The following is a 17,233-nucleotide window of genomic DNA, read 5'->3' as shown; positions in this document are numbered from 1 at the left end:
CTGGCCATGTAAGCTAGCCTGGAATTAAATATGCAGAGCCTCACCGTGCTGTCAAGCAGTCTGATATCAATCCTGGCTCTTAAGTTCAGTTGGAGATGTCAATTCAACATAGCTGAAAAACTGGCAAAGTTCACTGCATCTACGCCATCGGCAGTATCTGCAAGAGGAAGGTGTTGATTTGGAAACTGCATTTATAACCAAATTGAAAAAGTTTTTATCCGTCCTTAGATTAGTATGTATTTATGTATGTAACATGTAATTATTTAACTTATAAACATGATCTTCACTTAGGTATAATTCTAAAAAAGAAAAGGTTAAATCTTGTATCAAAATTTGAATTTTGATGCTTGTAAAAAGTATGGACTATTAATGAATACATAGATGGCTTGTAGTCCATGTTTTAATCGCTTGCCTGAAGTTTGTAGGGCTACAGTTGAGGGCTTTGCTGTAAACTGTAGGGGCTGTTACTTCACACTCTTGTCTGCAAGGGCAATGGTGGCTTAGGTGACTGGTGTTACCAATCTGCATTTTTGGCCAATCACAACACAGTGTATCTGAAAATGACAAAGAAATTATTGACCATGCACTTATGTAAGCTATACTGAGAATATGCCTTGTCAAACAATCAGTTACGAGCCTGTTTCAGATGACACATCCAATACAGCAATACTGTCAAATTGCCTAAACATGTGTATATCTGTCATGAAGCTGTGCTGGCTTTGCAGCATCATAACTACTACACATGAACATTCACTAGAAATTTCAGTTGACAGAAAAGAAACAACTAATACTCGACAACTTTTGTCACCCTGAGTGCACATTCAGATCATCTACTTACTTGTCAGCAGCAACATAAAGATCTTAAGAAGGCTGTTTAATACTGCACTTAAAAGCTTAAACAGGCAAGCAAATATTTTAAAAGAAGAAAATCTGGTTAAAGATTTCTATAGAAAACTCCAAGCTCCAACTTGGTGATTAAGGCCCAAATTAAAAGTGTTGCCTAGTAACACAGCAGACTTATTTCATTATCTTTATCAAACCTCATCAAAGTAACACAGAAAAAACAAGAAATGGCCTTAACTCTATGAAATGCATGGCAGAATGTCTGATGATGGTCTGATATGCATGGCAGAATGTCTGATGATGGTCTGATATGCATGGCAGAATGTCTGATGATGGTCTGATATGCATGGCAAAATGTCTGATGATGTTCTGACATGGCAGAATGTCTGATGATGGTCTGACATGGCAGAATGTCTGATGATGTTCTGATATGCATGGCAGAATGTCTGATGATGGTCTGATATGCATGGCAGAATGTCTGATGATGGTCTGACATGGCAGAATGTCTGATGATGGTCTGAAATGCATGGCAGAATGTCTGATGATGGTCTGATATGGCAGAATGTCTGATGATGGTCTGACATGGCAGAATGTCTGATGATGGTCTGACATGGCAGAATGTCTGATGATGGTCTGAAATGCATGGCAGAATGTCTGATGATGGTCTGATATGGCAGAATGTCTGATGATGGTCCGATATGCATGGCAGAATGTCTGATGATGGTCTGATATGGCAGAATGTCTGATGATGGTCTGATATGCAAGGCAAATTGTCTGATGATGGTCTGACATGGCAGAATGTCTGATGATGGTCTGATATGCATGGCAGAATGTCTGATGGTCTGACATGGCAGAATGTCTGATGATGGTCTGATATGGCAGAATGTCTGATGATGGTCTGATATGGCAGAATGTCTGATGATGGTCTGACATGGCAGAATGTCTGATGATGGTCTGACATGGCAGAATGTCTGATGATGGTCTGACATGGCAGAATGTCTGATGATGGTCTGACATGGCAGAATGTCTGATGATGGTCTGATATGGCAGAATGTCTGATGATGGTCTGATATGGCAGAATGTCTGATGATGGTCTGATATGGCAGAATGTCTGATGATGGTCTGACATGGCAGAATGTCTGATGATGGTTTGACATGGCAGAATGTCTGATGATGGTCTGATATGCATGGCAGAATGTCTAATGATGGTCTGATATGGCAGAATGTCTGATGATGGTCTGACATGGCAGAATGTCTGATGATGGTCTGACATGGCAGAATGTCTGATGATGGTCTGAAATGCATGGCAGAATGTCTGATGATGGTCTGATATGGCAGAATGTCTGATGATGGTCCGATATGCATGGCAGAATGTCTGATGATGGTCTGATATGGCAGAATGTCTGATGATGGTCTGATATGCAAGGCAAATTGTCTGATGATGGTCTGACATGGCAGAATGTCTGATGATGGTCTGATATGCATTGCAGAATGTCTGATGGTCTGACATGGCAGAATGTCTGATGATGGTCTGATATGGCAGAATGTCTGATGATGGTCTGATATGGCAGAATGTCTGATGATGGTCTGACATGGCAGAATGTCTGATGATGGTCTGACATGGCAGAATGTCTGATGATGGTCTGACATGGCAGAATGTCTGATGATGGTCTGACATGGCAGAATGTCTGATGATGGTCTGATATGGCAGAATGTCTGATGATGGTCTGATATGGCAGAATGTCTGATGATGATCTGATATGGCAGAATGTCTGATGATGGTCTGACATGGCAGAATGTCTGATGATGGTTTGACATGGCAGAATGTCTGATGATGGTCTGATATGCATGGCAGAATGTCTGATGATGGTCTGATATGCATAAAATTAAACACATAGCCTGTTGGCTGGTGTAACACATCAAAATCAAATGGGGGGGGGGGTCAAGGATATCTTCGTGCAACTACTAACCATAGCTGCCTTGTGTGTAATGCTTTATAAAGCCTGGTTGAACTTCACAGGTAGATCATATGAATGCCAATGCTCAGGTGTCTGTTGAAGTGTTTAACTCTGTGCAAGATTCTGAAAATAAAATTGAATTAAAATTAGCAAAACTTAAATAAAGGTGCATTGTGTACATATAGATCCTGGGAAAACAATTCTGTCAATATCTAGAAGTATTCTATAATTGCCTGGCAGACCTTCATACCTACGTCTTAAGGCCTGCTGGTCCCTTCCCCTGAAGTAAATGCACTTTTTTTATAAACTGATGCTGCAGAATTTTTTAAAACTAGAGCTATCACTGAAGGTTATTAATACCCCCAAATGCCGCCCTGATATGAAATTGCAGTCAACTATTTGGAAAGCCAACCTTTGCAATGACAACTTTATTTTATGGACTATTGTCAGTTATTTATTTTTTGATTATGTTTTTAAAAGTTAGAAAAAAAGGCTTTAAACAATATCAGTGATGCTAATACTGAGATGTTGATACTGATGTATTTGATGTTCTAAAGCACAGAATATACGATTGCCTATGGCCATCTATAAAGGAGTTAAGTTACTTTTTTTCAAGTAACTTGCTACGGACAAGAAAAAAGTAACAAAGGGCAATAACTCTGTAATTGGCTGAAATAGAATTGCGGTTCCTGTACACTGAACTTCCTCTCATTATGATCTATCACTGTATGAAGTTTTATTGAATTCCTTCAAATAGTTTTCAAGTTATGCTTCGGACAAGAAAAAGTAACAAAGGGCAGTAACTATACAATTATAATACCTACATAGTATCAACAAGATGGCCATATACTTCTCACCTGAGGACACAGCCTACTTTAGCTGAAATGATAACCTTTTTTTTCACCTGCAACGACCATTATTTAAATTTACCAAGAAAACAACACAATCATTTTACCAGCCCCTACTGAATAAAAGACTTGACCTAGTGACCATGTTTTTGACCCAAGATAAACTAGTATATTTTTTAACTTAATCGATATCATTCTAGTCTCAAGTTTGGCAAAGATTGAATAAAAAAGCAGCCTCTTTTGTGTAATCCAGTTTGACCAAGTTGTTGACCACAGATGAGGTGATCAGAATTTCAAACCCTGGAGACCCAGATATCAGGAATTTACTTTTGCATAGTCATATCCTAATCTCATATAGCAGAAAGGCATTATTCAAAATGACATTTTTTACTTTTTTTAAAAGTCAATTTACAGATAATTAAATATAGAGTAAAGAGTGGACCTTAATAAACACTCAACAATAATTAATTGCACTTAATAGAGTCATGCAAAGTTAACTACTATATAATGTCATGCAACAATTTTTGCAATAGGATATTGTTTAATTAACTTAGTGCTCTGGTAAGATTAAACAACAATGAACCTCATTGAAAGGTAGTTAAATTGTCTGTTTTATCTTTTTACTTCTATAGATTTTAACAAGTTTAAAAACATGCTATGTTAATTACTTTCACTACCTTTAAATATATTGTTTAAATAATGATATTTGAAATGACTCTTTCATTGACCAGCAATCGGTGAAACAGGATGGGTGAGGCTTTGATTTTTTTATTCTTTTCATAGCCTACAAAGTTTCAGTTGAACATACTGAAAATTATTCAATTAAAAACAGAGTTGGGGCGGTATTCATAAAACTTTTTAAGTCATTTCCAAACTTAAGACGCTTTCCTTATTTTAGTATCTCTTTGGTCATTTGAAATAAAAAATAAATAATTTTGGAAATTCATTATTTTCATTGATCTCTAAAATTGAAAGAAGCATACTTTAAAACATTTCTACATTTCTTTTAATTTGACAACGAAAATTTTGAGAAATTGACTTAAGATAGGATATGACTTAAGACGTTTTTTGAATATGGCTCCAGCTTATAATGACAAAGATTCAACAAATATACCATGGCTCAATATACCTCCTCATCTTCAATGTCTTGTTGTTCCACTTTGTCTACTGCAGGGGTTGGGCCAACTTCTACTCCCTGGATGCCACTTTGTTTGGGGCTGGACCTCTTCTGATACCACTGGGCCAACTTCTACTCCCTGGATGCCACTTTGTTTGGGGCTGGACCTCTTCTGATATCACTGGGCCAACTTCTACTCCCTGGATGCCACTTTGTTTGGGGCTGGACCTCTTTTGATATCACTGGGGCAACTTCTACTCCCTGGATGCCACTTTGTTTGGGGCTGGACCTCTTCTGATATCACTGGGCCAACTTCTACTCCCTGGATGCCACTTTGTTTGGGGCTGGACCTCTTCTGATATCACTGGGCCAACTTCTACTCCCTGGATGCCACTTTGTTTGGGGCTGGACCTCTTCTGATATCACTGGGGCAACTTCTACTTCCTTGATGCCACTTTGTTTGGGGCTGGACCTCTTCTGATACCACTGGGGCAACTTCTACTTCCTTGATGCCACTTTGTTTGGGGCTGTACCTCTTCTGATATCATCGGGCCAACTTCCACTCCCTGGATGCCACTTTGTTAGGGGCTGGACCTCTTCTGATATCACTGGGCCAACTTCCACTCCCTGGATGCCACTTTGTTTGGGGCTGGACCTCTTTTGACATCACTGGGCCAACTTCTACTCCCTGGATGCCACTTTGTTTGGGGCTGGACCTCTTCTGATATCACTGGGCCAACTTCTACTTCCTTGATGCCACTTTGTTTGGGGCTGGACCTCTTCTGATATCACTGGGGCAACTTCTACTTCCTTGATGCCACTTTGTTAGGGGCTGGACCTCTTCTGATATCACTGGGCCAACTTCTACTTCCTTGATGCCACTTTGTTTGGGGCTGGACCTCTTCTGATATCACTGGGCCAACTTCTACTTCCTTGATGCCACTTTGTTAGGGGCTGGACCTCTTCTGATATCACTGTGGAAAGTTCAGCCTGTGTCAAGCAACATGGAATTTCAGCCTAGAGCTCATCACTGAAGCATTCAAATATCACCACAGATAATATACATGTTCTTGTAAATGGCTACATTTTTGTCAGAGCATAACTCTACTTCCACAAATATAACTTCAAAGTGAAAAAGTGAATTTGTTGGGAAATGAGAATACTATGTCTGGCCTAGACTTGAAAGATGTTACAGAGTGAATGGTTTAGTCAACACTTTTGTTGTACAAGCTATAGACTGTTGTAATAAAAAGCCCATACACAAAATCATGTTTCTTATGCACAACATTTTTCCTCAACTCATTCATGTGTGTGAAGCTTAAAGTCAATATCTCAAAAATATATGGAGTTATGGAGAAAAGTAAACTTGATATAGTATAAAACTAGACAGTTGTTTTGTTATTAAAAACTGAAGTCTTCCCCCACTGCATACCATCTCAATATAGTGAACATTTGTGGCCAGTTATTTCCAATCCTGAAAGAGGCTTAAGAGATTATAGAGCAGACATGAAATGCAGTAATATGACCTTTGATGTCTAAGTGTGACCTTGACCTTGAGCCAAGCTGGTTGCTCTCTGCATATTGTCTCAATGTCTCAATATGGTGAACTTTTGTTGGGAGTAATTTCAAAATCCTTCAACTGGTTGAATGTTATGAAGCAGACAGGAATTGTGATGTACACAAAACAGACAATTGCAGAGTTTCACCTCAAACAGTCAATATGTGTATGAAGTTTGAAGTCAATACCTCAAAAAATATTGAGTAATGGAGAAAAGTAGACTTGTCTCGATGTCCTAGGATGGACCAATGGACAGACGGACTGATGGAGAGACATTTATTACTGATACATACATATTGAGTTCGAGTTAAAAGAATATATGATCTGTGAAAATAGCAAGTGACCTTTTACATTGCTGTTCATCCGAATCTGCTGCCAGAACACAGACCAGTCTTGGACTGCTAACACCTTGTTGTGCAGCAACTGGTGGGTGATGACTGCTAGATCAGCTGCTGGATGGTGCTGGAAACACACCCCCAAAACACCTTGTGATCTGCTTGCCTCGCAGCTAAAATGGAAATAAATCTGCTAAATAAAATAGCCAGAATAGGAGTCTTCTTGTTAGTAAGCTGTAACATTGTTTACGTCGTTATGAGCATGTGTAGCTTCATCTACATCATTACTGTTGTCTATCCACTGCATGGTTGTAGAATAGGCAATCGGCTAGCAAGTAACTTCCTCCAAGTCTGGTTACAGTAGATAAATATAAATGGACTAAGCTCGATGTTTTAAACGGTCAAGCAATCCTAATATGAATAGAGTAGACATTTTAAATGTAAGAAACTTGTCCAATAAAAATTACATCCAGATGTCATTAAATTAAAAAAGACCACTTAATTAATACATATCTTACATATGAAACTATATACACATGTTAAGTTCATACGGCTTTCTCATACACTCTTCCCGACTTTGTTTCCTAATTAATCGCTGTTTATCTTTTTAAAACATATTTCTCGTTCATTGTTAAGTTAATAGTTAAATGTTACCCTAAGAGCCACTTACCGCACTGCTTTAAAAACAATCAAAATACCTCAGCCTTCTCCACCATACGGATGTTTCTATGTCACTATCATCAATACTGTTGGTGAGCAACAAAATGGGCTGGTGTTCCTGGGATTGCCTGTCTGCTTCTTGGGACTGATGGCTTTATGTAAACATGTATGTTAACTAAATGGAATGCAACTAATAACATGTTGAAATTCATGGAGGATATTGACTTTCCTCAAGAATTTTTTGCACAAGTTCTGTTCAATGTTATAAATGACACATGATTGATTAATTGTCTGTTTTGTGCAAGGAAAAATAGTAAAGGTACTGTCAGTTTTATAGGCTTCGGCAGTGTCGTCTTTGTGCATAAACTTTACCATGGTAAACACTAGATAAAATGTTGAAGGTATTCAAATGAAACTTCGTGGATATGTTCAGCAAGGCCCATTACTCTGGCTTTAATGCTTGTTGAGTTGTGCCCCTTTGTGGAATGTTAATCAAGAAACGAAAGTTGGTATTTGGTCCGCGGCTCTCTTTTTGGTTTTATGGGCATTACAGCAGGTATAACTTAACAGACCTAGATAATTACCACCTGGTAGGGAAACTTCAGGTCTCTAATTGAAAGACCACAAACACATCATACTTGTATGACCATTTTCATCGTTCATATTTACATGATCATATGTGTTAAATGAGTCACCCCAACAGTCACCAATGACAATATTACAATAATGTTTCTTGTCTTGTAGCATTGTGTCTCTTGATTGGGGCTTGCTTGGCCTTAATTCTTATTTTTTAAACAGGATCTTGGTTAAATTTGAGGATTCTGGGCTTGTCCGTGTAGTTTCCATTGTTTTGATGAACAAATGGCTCCATGTACCTGCGACAGTGTCCGGTCCATCTCTTCTTGTGACTGGGTCCCAGCATCTGTGCTCTGACCTCCTCCTCTTGTGACTGGGTCCCAGCATCTGTGCTCTGACCTCCTCCTCTTGTGACTGGGTCCCAGCATCTGTGTCCTGACCTCCTCCTCTTGTGACTGGGTCCCAGCATCTGTGCTCTGACCTCCTCCTCTTGTGACTGGGTCCCAGCATCTGTGCCCTGACCTTCTCCTCTTGTGACTGGGTCCCAGCATCTGTGTCCCGACCTCCACCTCTTGTGACTGGGTCACAGCATCCCTGTCCCTACCTCCTCTAGTGACTGGGTCCCAGCATCTGTGTCCTGACCTCCTCCTCTTGTGACTGGGTCCCAGCATCTGTGTCCTGACCTCCTCCTATAGTGACTGGGTCCCAGCATCTGTGTCCTGACCTCCTCCTCTTGTGACTGGGTCCCAGCATCTGTGTCCTGACCTCCTCCTCTAGTGACTGGGTCCCAGCATCTGTGTCCTGACCTCCTCCTCTTGTGACTGGGTCCCAGCATCTGTGTCCTGACCTCCTCCTCTAGTGACTGGGTCCCAGCATCTGTGTCCTGACCTCCTCCTCTTGTGACTGGGTCCCAGCATCTGTGTCCTGACCTCCTCATATAGTGACTGGGTCCCAGCATCTGTGTCCTGACCTCCTCCTCTTGTGACTGGGTCCCAGCATCTGTGTCCTGACCTCCATATCTTGTGAATGGGTCCCAGCATCTGTGTCCTGACCTCCTCCTCTTGTGACTGGGTCACAGCATCCCTGTCCCTACCTCCTCTAGTGACTGGGTCCCAGCATCTGTGTCCTGACCTCCTCCTCTTGTGACTGGGTTCCAGCATCTGTGTCCTGACATGCTCCTCTTGTGACTGGGTCCCAGCATCTGTGTCCAGACCTCCTCCTCTTGTGACTGGGTTCCAGCATCTGTGTCCTGACCTCCTCCTCTTGTGACTGGGTCCCAGCATCTGTTTACCGACCTCCACCTCTTGTGACTGGGTCCCAGCATCTGTGTACAGACCTCCTCCACTTGTGACTGGGTCCCAGCATCTGTGTCCCGACCTCCACCTCTTGTGACTGGGTCCCAGCATCTGGGTCCCGACCTCCTCCTCTTGTGACTGGGTCCCAGCATCTGTGTCCAGACCTCCACCTCTTGTGACTGGGTCCCAGCATCTGTGTCCCGACCTCCACCTCTTGTGACTGGGTCCCAGCATCTGTGTCCCGACCTCCACCTCTTGTGACTGGGTCCCAGCATCTGTGTCCTGACCTCCACCTCTTGTGACTGGGTCCCAGCATCTGTGTCCCGACCTCCACCTCTTGTGACTGGGTCCCGGCATCTGTGTCCCGACCTCCACCTCTTATGACTGGCTCCCAGCATCTGTGTCCCGACCTCCACCTCTTGTGACTGGCTCCCAGCATCTGTGTCCCGACCTCCACCTCTTGTGACTGGGTCCCAGCATCTGTGTCCCGACCTCCACCTCTTGTGACTGGGTCCCAGCATCTGTGTCCCGCCCTCCACCTCTTGTGACTGGGTCCCAGCATCTGTGTCCCGCCCTCCACCTCTTGTGACTGGCTCCCAGCATCTGTGTCCCGACCTCCTCCTCTTGTGACTGGCTCCCAGCATCTGTTACCCAAGCCATGCTCTCATCCAAGACTGTGAAGCCCTGTAGGTAGAGGTCTTTGTCAGTAATAACACATACAGAAATAGGTTACTAGGCAAACCTTCACATGTTTATTGAACCAAATGAAATGCAAACGTCTGTATCAACCAAGTTAACCAATAGGAACCGTAACCTTATTCTTCATTGCACCAATTAAAAAATTCAAATAAGATTTAAATCAATTACATGTGTGTATATAAGAAAACTGCTCTATTACAACCGAGAAATAAAACATGAATTACATGATCACACATGATTCTTTAATAATGAAATTCCCTTTTTGTTTTATGTAAAATTACTCCTTTTCCCTTTTATATTACGAATTCGCAGAATTTTTTTAAAGCTTGAACACTATTATTCCACAAATTATGAACACATTGTCTGTTGATTTATTAAACACCCGAAACCCTAATCAAGATAGTTTTGTTTTTTTATATCATCATTTGTTTAAAGTCACCATAACATCCATTTGATACTGTAATGGCCATATCTATGGGTTCATCTCTAAATCCATCCACCAAAGAAAATCCTGCAAAATATCATTCAAAACCTCATTATAACGCGTAATGTCTTAAATTATGATGTAAATCGTATGAAAACTTTTACATACATTCAAGAAAGCATTAAACACATTAACAAATGCTACCTAAATGAGGAGAAACAAGGTATTTAAGTTAACTACTTGAGGGTATACATTATAACCGAAAGCATTTTGTTGTGTGCCGACACCTTTATGCAAACCTTCACTTCTTTACTTTCACTTTTCCTAACTTTTAAATTTGCACGAACACAGATTGACTGTTTCGACAACATTTTATGTCTTGGAATGAGCTATTTTTTGTGAAAACAAACACTTTAAGAAAATTGAAATTTTTGGCCTTGTTTCAAACAATTGAGATCTGTTGTATTGTGAGTATTACCTTATATGAGTGAAGTGAAGGCATTGATACCAAAATCAGCTGATTCTGAGACAAAAATTAAACAAGAGGCACATCAGTGCCTGTGCTCCACTGGCCAAAAGGTTCAAGCAAAGACCACCTAACGAACATTTTCGTCAAGTCTCATAGAAATACAATCATCAATTTTTGAGGAGAAGTTATTTAAAAAATTTTTTTACTTTAATAGCTCTGGCTGCCATGTTGTGCAGTGGACCGAAATGATTTGGGCAATTTGAGTAAAGGAGCACCAAACAAACATTTCTGTCAAGTTTTATCGAAAAAAGGTCATCGGTTTCGACGACAAGTCGTATAAATTTTTTTTTATTTTTTAGCTCTGGCAGCCATGGTGTGCAGTGGACTGGAACCATTTAACAAATTTTGGTTAATGACCACCCAAGGAACATTTCTGTCAAGTTTCATCAAAATCTGATCATCGGTTTCTGAGGAGAAGTGGTGTAAAGGTTTTTCCTATTTTTAGCTCTGGCTGCCATGTTGTGCAGCGGAACGGAACCATTTGGGCCATTTTGTCAAAGATTTTGTTGAGATGACCCTTGTTATTAAGTCTCATAAAGATTATGTCAAAATTGTGACGCAGGCAATTTGTGGACTGACGATTGACTAACATGTAATCTTGTCTTGTCATATGACAGGCGAGCTAAAAATTACAAACCATTGTTTTCCGAAATGGAGACGTCGTTTGCTTTGTACAAAGGACCAGAAGATCGCAAAACAAGCAAAGAAATAAACCTTGGAATTGTTCTTTTTTGTTATCACTTTTGATTTATCAGAACTGCTATATAATCATAATTGTGGTAAATCAGTTTCAGACTGGTTGTCAGGTGTACCCTAGCAGGAAAGATGGCTTTGGTTCATTATTGTTTAAAAATTATTTAAAGATGCTTGTATACGTGAAAAATTAAGACATTATTTTTTTTTTCTATTAAAGGGAGGTAATTCAGTAGTAAAATGTAATCAAAGCTATTAAAGCATGGCATTTCTTTTCTAACCATGTTGATATTATTACAGTCTATTCAAGCAAGGTGCCTTTTGTTTTTACATAGTACCCATAGGTTCTGAAAAACAAGGAGCACTATTCCCAACAGAAGGATGTCACTCCCTATCACTGCATGAGCATCATAATAAAGAAATGTTTACTCAAACTGCAAGCTGCTCAATTGAAATAGGTATTTACCTCAAGCATACAGTTTTATAATGTGGCAAAATAGTCGGACTACTAGATTGTCATTCGGACTAGTAAAATATGCCATTATGCTAGTCCAACTGGCTAGTAGGTTAAAATGTTTTTCGTGAAGACTGCGGACGAGAAGTCCTTAAAGGTTTTTCTATTTTTAACTCTCGCAGCCATGTTGTGCAGCGGACCGGAACCATTTGGGCAATTTTGGTTAAAGGGCATCCCGATGAACATTTATGTAAAGTTTCATCAAAATCTGATAATCGGTTTCTGAGAAGATGTAGTTTAACGTTTTTTTCTATTCTTAGCTCTGGTGCCCATGTTGTGCAGCAGACCAGAACTGTTTGGGCTATTTTGGTTAAGGACTACCCAAGTAACATTTCTGTCAAGTTTCATTGCAATACGATCATCGGTTTCTGAGGAGAAGTCGTTTAAAGGTTTTTCTATTTTTACCTCTGGGGGCCATCTTGTGCAGTGGACCGAAACCATTGAAGCAAATTTGATAAAGGACCATCCAAGGAACATTTCTGTTAAGTTTCATCAAAATCTGATCATCGGTTTCTGAGAAGATGTTCTTTAAAGGTTTTTCTATTTTTTTGCCCTGGCAGCCATGTTGTGCAGCGGACCGGAACCATTTGAGCAATTTTGGTTAAGGACCACCCAAGGAACAATTCTGTCAAGTTTCATCAAAATCTGCCTATCTGTTTCAGAGGAGATGTCGTTTAAAGATTTTGCTATTTTTAGCTGTGGCGGCCATATTGTGCAATGGACCAGAACCATTTGAGCAATTTTAATAAAGGACCACCCAAGGAACATTACTGTCAAGTTTCATCAAAATCTGCCGAACCGTTTCAGAGGAGATGTCGTTTAAAAATTTTGCTATTTTTAGCTCTGGCGGCCATATTGTGCAATGGACCGGAACCATTTGAGCAATTTTGGTAAAGGACCACCAAAGGAACATTCCTGTGAAGTTTTGTCAAAATCCGCTTATCAGTTTCAGAGGAGATGTCGTTTAAAGTAAAAGTTTACGCACGCACGCACGCACGCACGCACTCACGACGGACAATCTGTGACGACATAAGCTCCATGGCCTTCGGCCAGTGGAGCTAAAAACCTGACAAAGCTGTCAATCTGTTAGAGTACAACTTTAAGTGTGTATCAAAGCTCTTAAAAACTGTCCTGCAAAAGCAATTTAAAGGCAGTGATATTCAACAATGGAAACTTAAGGCCCTCTAGTGAGACAGCTACCTTTTCTGAGAAATGGATCCCTTATCCCTGATTTAGTCCCTTCACACCATTTAAAATGAGTTTTATAGAGTTTTATTATAGAAATACTTTGAATGTTCAATCAAAAATCAATATTTGAATAATGAGAACAAATGAGAATTATTAATCTAGCGTTTATAATAGATAGACAACCATGAGCTTCAAAGTGGTGATTAAAGACAAACAAATAAACCTTGTAAAACAGTGTTTACTTTCTTATCTGTATCCCTTTCTTACATACTCCATCTGCCCTTACCCAAGAAAAGAAATTAATGTCCACAAGGTGTCTTATGATCCAGGAGAATCCTGTTTACGTATTTGATTTTAAAGCATCCCTAAGACTTTCTACACATCATGATTCCTCAATTTGTATCTAGTCTCCAAAGGTGTCACAGTTGTGATACCACTAAGTAACTTTTTGTAAAAATTACATAAAAAGCTCAAACTCAGGAAGTCTGGTGGAGTTTGCCATCCTGGAAACAAACAAAGCTCACCATGCTGCTAAGGAGTCTGATTTTATTCATTGCCGCAGTTCAGCTGAAGATGTGGATTCCAAATGAGGAAGACCTGCCTGGTGCACCGGAACTTACGCCAGTATCTGCAAAAGAAGGGTGTAAATCTGGGAAACAGCATAGTCAATTTGAGAAAATACTTAACTTATATAAGTAGTCTACAAGTATGAACCTTATACAATATGATTAGAAGTGCCAAAATCTGAATTTAAGAATTATTAAACAAACAATGTTTGGTCTAGGATCTAAACTTGAATTTAGATGCTAAAACTGTGAGTTTTGATCAAATCAAGTGCACACTTACAGCGAGTGCAAAGATGGCAAGGGAGCCACAATTAACACGTTTCTTGGTTCTGGGTTTAGGGAAATGCCTGCTGGAATAACAAAGGCAAATGTGCTTCTCACATATATGGATATCTCAGCTACTGCAAGAAGTCATATGCAGAGACTTGATGATAAGGCCAGTAGAAACACCATTAAACTCAATGAGGATCATCAGACATGGCAGCAATATTTGTTGAAAATTTCAGCAAAATCAGGCCAGTATTTACAGAGATATGAGCATATTTATACCTGTATACTTATAAGTTTTGTTAAGTGTAGATAAAAAGTAAGCATTTTTTATGGGAATTCTGGGAGTAAATAATGCGTCCTATACACACTGATTTACTCTTAATGTATTTAGGACAGGTTGAAACTAAATACATTAATCCTGATCTGTAAAATCATTAAACTTGCTGAAACCAAGATGGCACAATTACACTGAAATGATAGTTTCAAGTTAAAGCAAAAACTGGAAATGAGGTTTCCATCAACACACTGAAAATATAGAGCTATTGATATTGCATGTCAGCCACAAAAACATTTCTTGATCCAATCTGTAAAAACCTTCAATTCAAATTCATAATCACACATTTTGATTTACCCTATAAAAACCTACTCAATATCAAAGCCTAAGAAATGCACAATGGAGCAAAAACGAATGCTTATCTGCATTTTATTAGTTGAATAAGGGAAATATAACAACAATTATTAAAGCCGGTTACATTTTGTGTGTATTGTCCCTGGCAACATGTGTACCAAGTTCTGTATGAATATCTTGAACAGTTTTAGAGTTATGGCCCAGGATCAACAACCAAACCAAGGCTAAGACAACTAATATTTGCATCCCTACCTTTGTAGCAACAAGACCTCGAACAATGTTGGCTATACTGTTACTTCTGGCCCCTGCAGCCCATTTCAGTCCTGGCCTCTCATCCCTGGGAAGATTCAAGTCCATGTTGTCACTAATGCTGCTACTGCTGGAACCAACATTATAATTGTTGCTGTTTAGTCTACAATGTTGGACACGATAGTATCAACTTCATCATACGGTAATCATCATAAAAGTCAACTCTAAATATCTAAATATCCAAATATATTCATCATTTAAGCATGTGACTATTAAGTGTGTATTTCTATCCTTATAAATACAAAATGTCCAAATGAAAACTTGTGTATTGTCATGGAAGAAGCAACAGAGTAGTTTAAAGCATTCAAATGAACATGTTAGTTTTCACTAGTTGTTTGATTGTGCACTCTTGAGGTGATACATGTATGAATCACTCAAGTGTCTGTTTCTTAAGAAGAAACCAGTACTGATGTCCTCTAAGAAGCCATGACCAGCCATACTACTATAGACCATTTTCACATGTCTGCTAAACTACTGATAACAATGTTTTTTTTCGTCTAAGCACCATGTTCCATGGGTATCAGTAGCTCATATAAAATAGCATGACAAAAAGATCTCTGAGAGCTGTTTATTAACCTTAAGCTATATATCATTAATTCACATCAGGACAGTTACTTGAACACACACAATTTTCCCCTTCATATTATCTATGGAAGTTTTATCCACCTGCAAGGTTTCATGCATTAGTTTTTACCAGGACTAGATAGCTAATTTTTACAAGCACATACACATAAAACTACACTTTCTCCATTATTAGCACAATCGTTTCTTAAATATATCCAGTCTGTGCTGATGTTACATAAACACTACATTACAATACCTTCCTGATAATCATTGCTATCCCTGTTGTGTACGAGATTTGGCTAGATTCCTATGTCCCCTGAATATTACATGCACTTAAAACACATACCTAAGCTTTAAGACAAAGTATCCTACCTCTGTCATCATCACCGTATCCCTGCTCCATGAACCCATCTTGTACAGTTTCCATACGTCTGAACATAATCTTTTCAATCAACTTTGGCCTGCTTAGCTTGCATCAAACCATCCCTGACATACTCTCCTACCGGGTCTGAAGGCAAATATTTGTATTCTTACAGTCAAACTGAAGTTCATTTGAAGCAATGATTAAAAACACAAAAGAATGGTCCTATAATTTATACCATGACTGTATAAACTATTCTATTTACATTATGATATCAAAAATAAACAAAGCAATTTAGTCAAGGCAACATGTAACTGCTTTCTCAGCATGCACGATCATTTTTTTTATTTTGATATACTCAGTATAAAGTTTAAATGCCATATCTTCCTCATGGCAGGTTGGCTCCTACCCTGAGGGAACTTCCGGGTGTTGAAGACCTCAAACTTCTAGAGGAGTGGAAGGTCTGGGAATCGATCCTCTAGGTTCACCACAATGTTCATCAGGAAGTGGCTGTAGATCTGCAAATGCACAACAATATCTACAACTGAACAGGAATGAATGATCTTGATCACTTAAACAAAAGAAATTTTGAAATAGAACAAGATGCAGTATATTAAACCTTATATTACATTTCATTATCTAATTAAAAAAACAATAACAGTAAAAATAATATGTTCACAGAGTTGTGTCATGGAAATTATTTTTCATGTGTACTTTGTTCTGGAAATAGTCAATATCTGTCTTAAACTCTCTCTGATTGTAAAACCTTGACGGTTCAAGATGGTCACATGATCTACATCCGCTTGGTAGGCTCTGCCAGCAGTCCTTGCAGGATAGCCAGAGGCTTGACACTGTGGTGTACACTGCATCCCTTGTCTGAAAATACACAAAAGGCAAACCAAATGATTAATCAGTTGCATTCAATTAGCCTTTAAATGATCTTTTGAATGTGCCTTTAAAGAAAGAGTTATGACTTACTGGTAGTCATTAGAAGATGTAGATTTAATCATTCTTATTGTATCTAAATAAATTTACAAGGTCTTACTCAAGGGTCTAAAGATGACATACCTGCATAGCAACAGACAGTTCTGCTAGATGAGGCAAAGCATCAGCCAGTCATGTGAAGGGACATCACAAAGCGGTGGTCCTGTGTGTTTTTTACTAGACCAGGCTCTCACATAATTTCATTTCCCGGCCTTCCTCTCCAGGCTGGTGAAGAGGAATGTCAGGCACTTTATCAACGTAGTTGTTACCTTCTCCTGCCACATCCTTTGTGAAGGTTGGCGAGGAAGATTTTT

The 17,233-nt window shown here is 39.4% G+C and overlaps 1 protein-coding gene and 1 long non-coding RNA gene across 2 annotated transcripts; both read right to left on the bottom strand.

Annotated features, from left to right (window-relative positions):
* Positions 1-418: 418 nt before the first annotated feature.
* On the bottom strand, positions 419-8,281 carry LOC128240668 (uncharacterized). Its single transcript, XM_052957367.1, has 5 exons — positions 8,195-8,281; positions 7,358-7,464; positions 6,669-6,832; positions 2,814-2,924; positions 419-554 (listed from the first exon to the last, which is right to left on the bottom strand). The coding sequence occupies exons 1-4, from the start codon at positions 8,213-8,215 to the stop codon at positions 2,887-2,889; spliced, it is 330 nt and encodes a 109-aa protein (XP_052813327.1). The 5' UTR covers positions 8,216-8,281; the 3' UTR covers positions 419-554; positions 2,814-2,886.
* Positions 8,282-15,950: 7,669 nt separating this feature from the next.
* LOC128240667 (uncharacterized) lies at positions 15,951-16,807 on the bottom strand. Its single transcript, XR_008262268.1, has 3 exons — positions 16,702-16,807; positions 16,345-16,453; positions 15,951-16,082 (listed from the first exon to the last, which is right to left on the bottom strand). It is a non-coding gene; the product is annotated as an uncharacterized LOC128240667 (long non-coding RNA).
* Between the last annotated feature and the right edge of the window lie 426 nt (positions 16,808-17,233).

Source organism: Mya arenaria, chromosome 7 (genome assembly GCF_026914265.1).
Source record: "Mya arenaria isolate MELC-2E11 chromosome 7, ASM2691426v1".
Taxonomy (NCBI): Eukaryota; Metazoa; Mollusca; class Bivalvia; order Myida; family Myidae; genus Mya; species Mya arenaria.
This window is presented reverse-complemented; position numbering and strand designations above follow the sequence as displayed.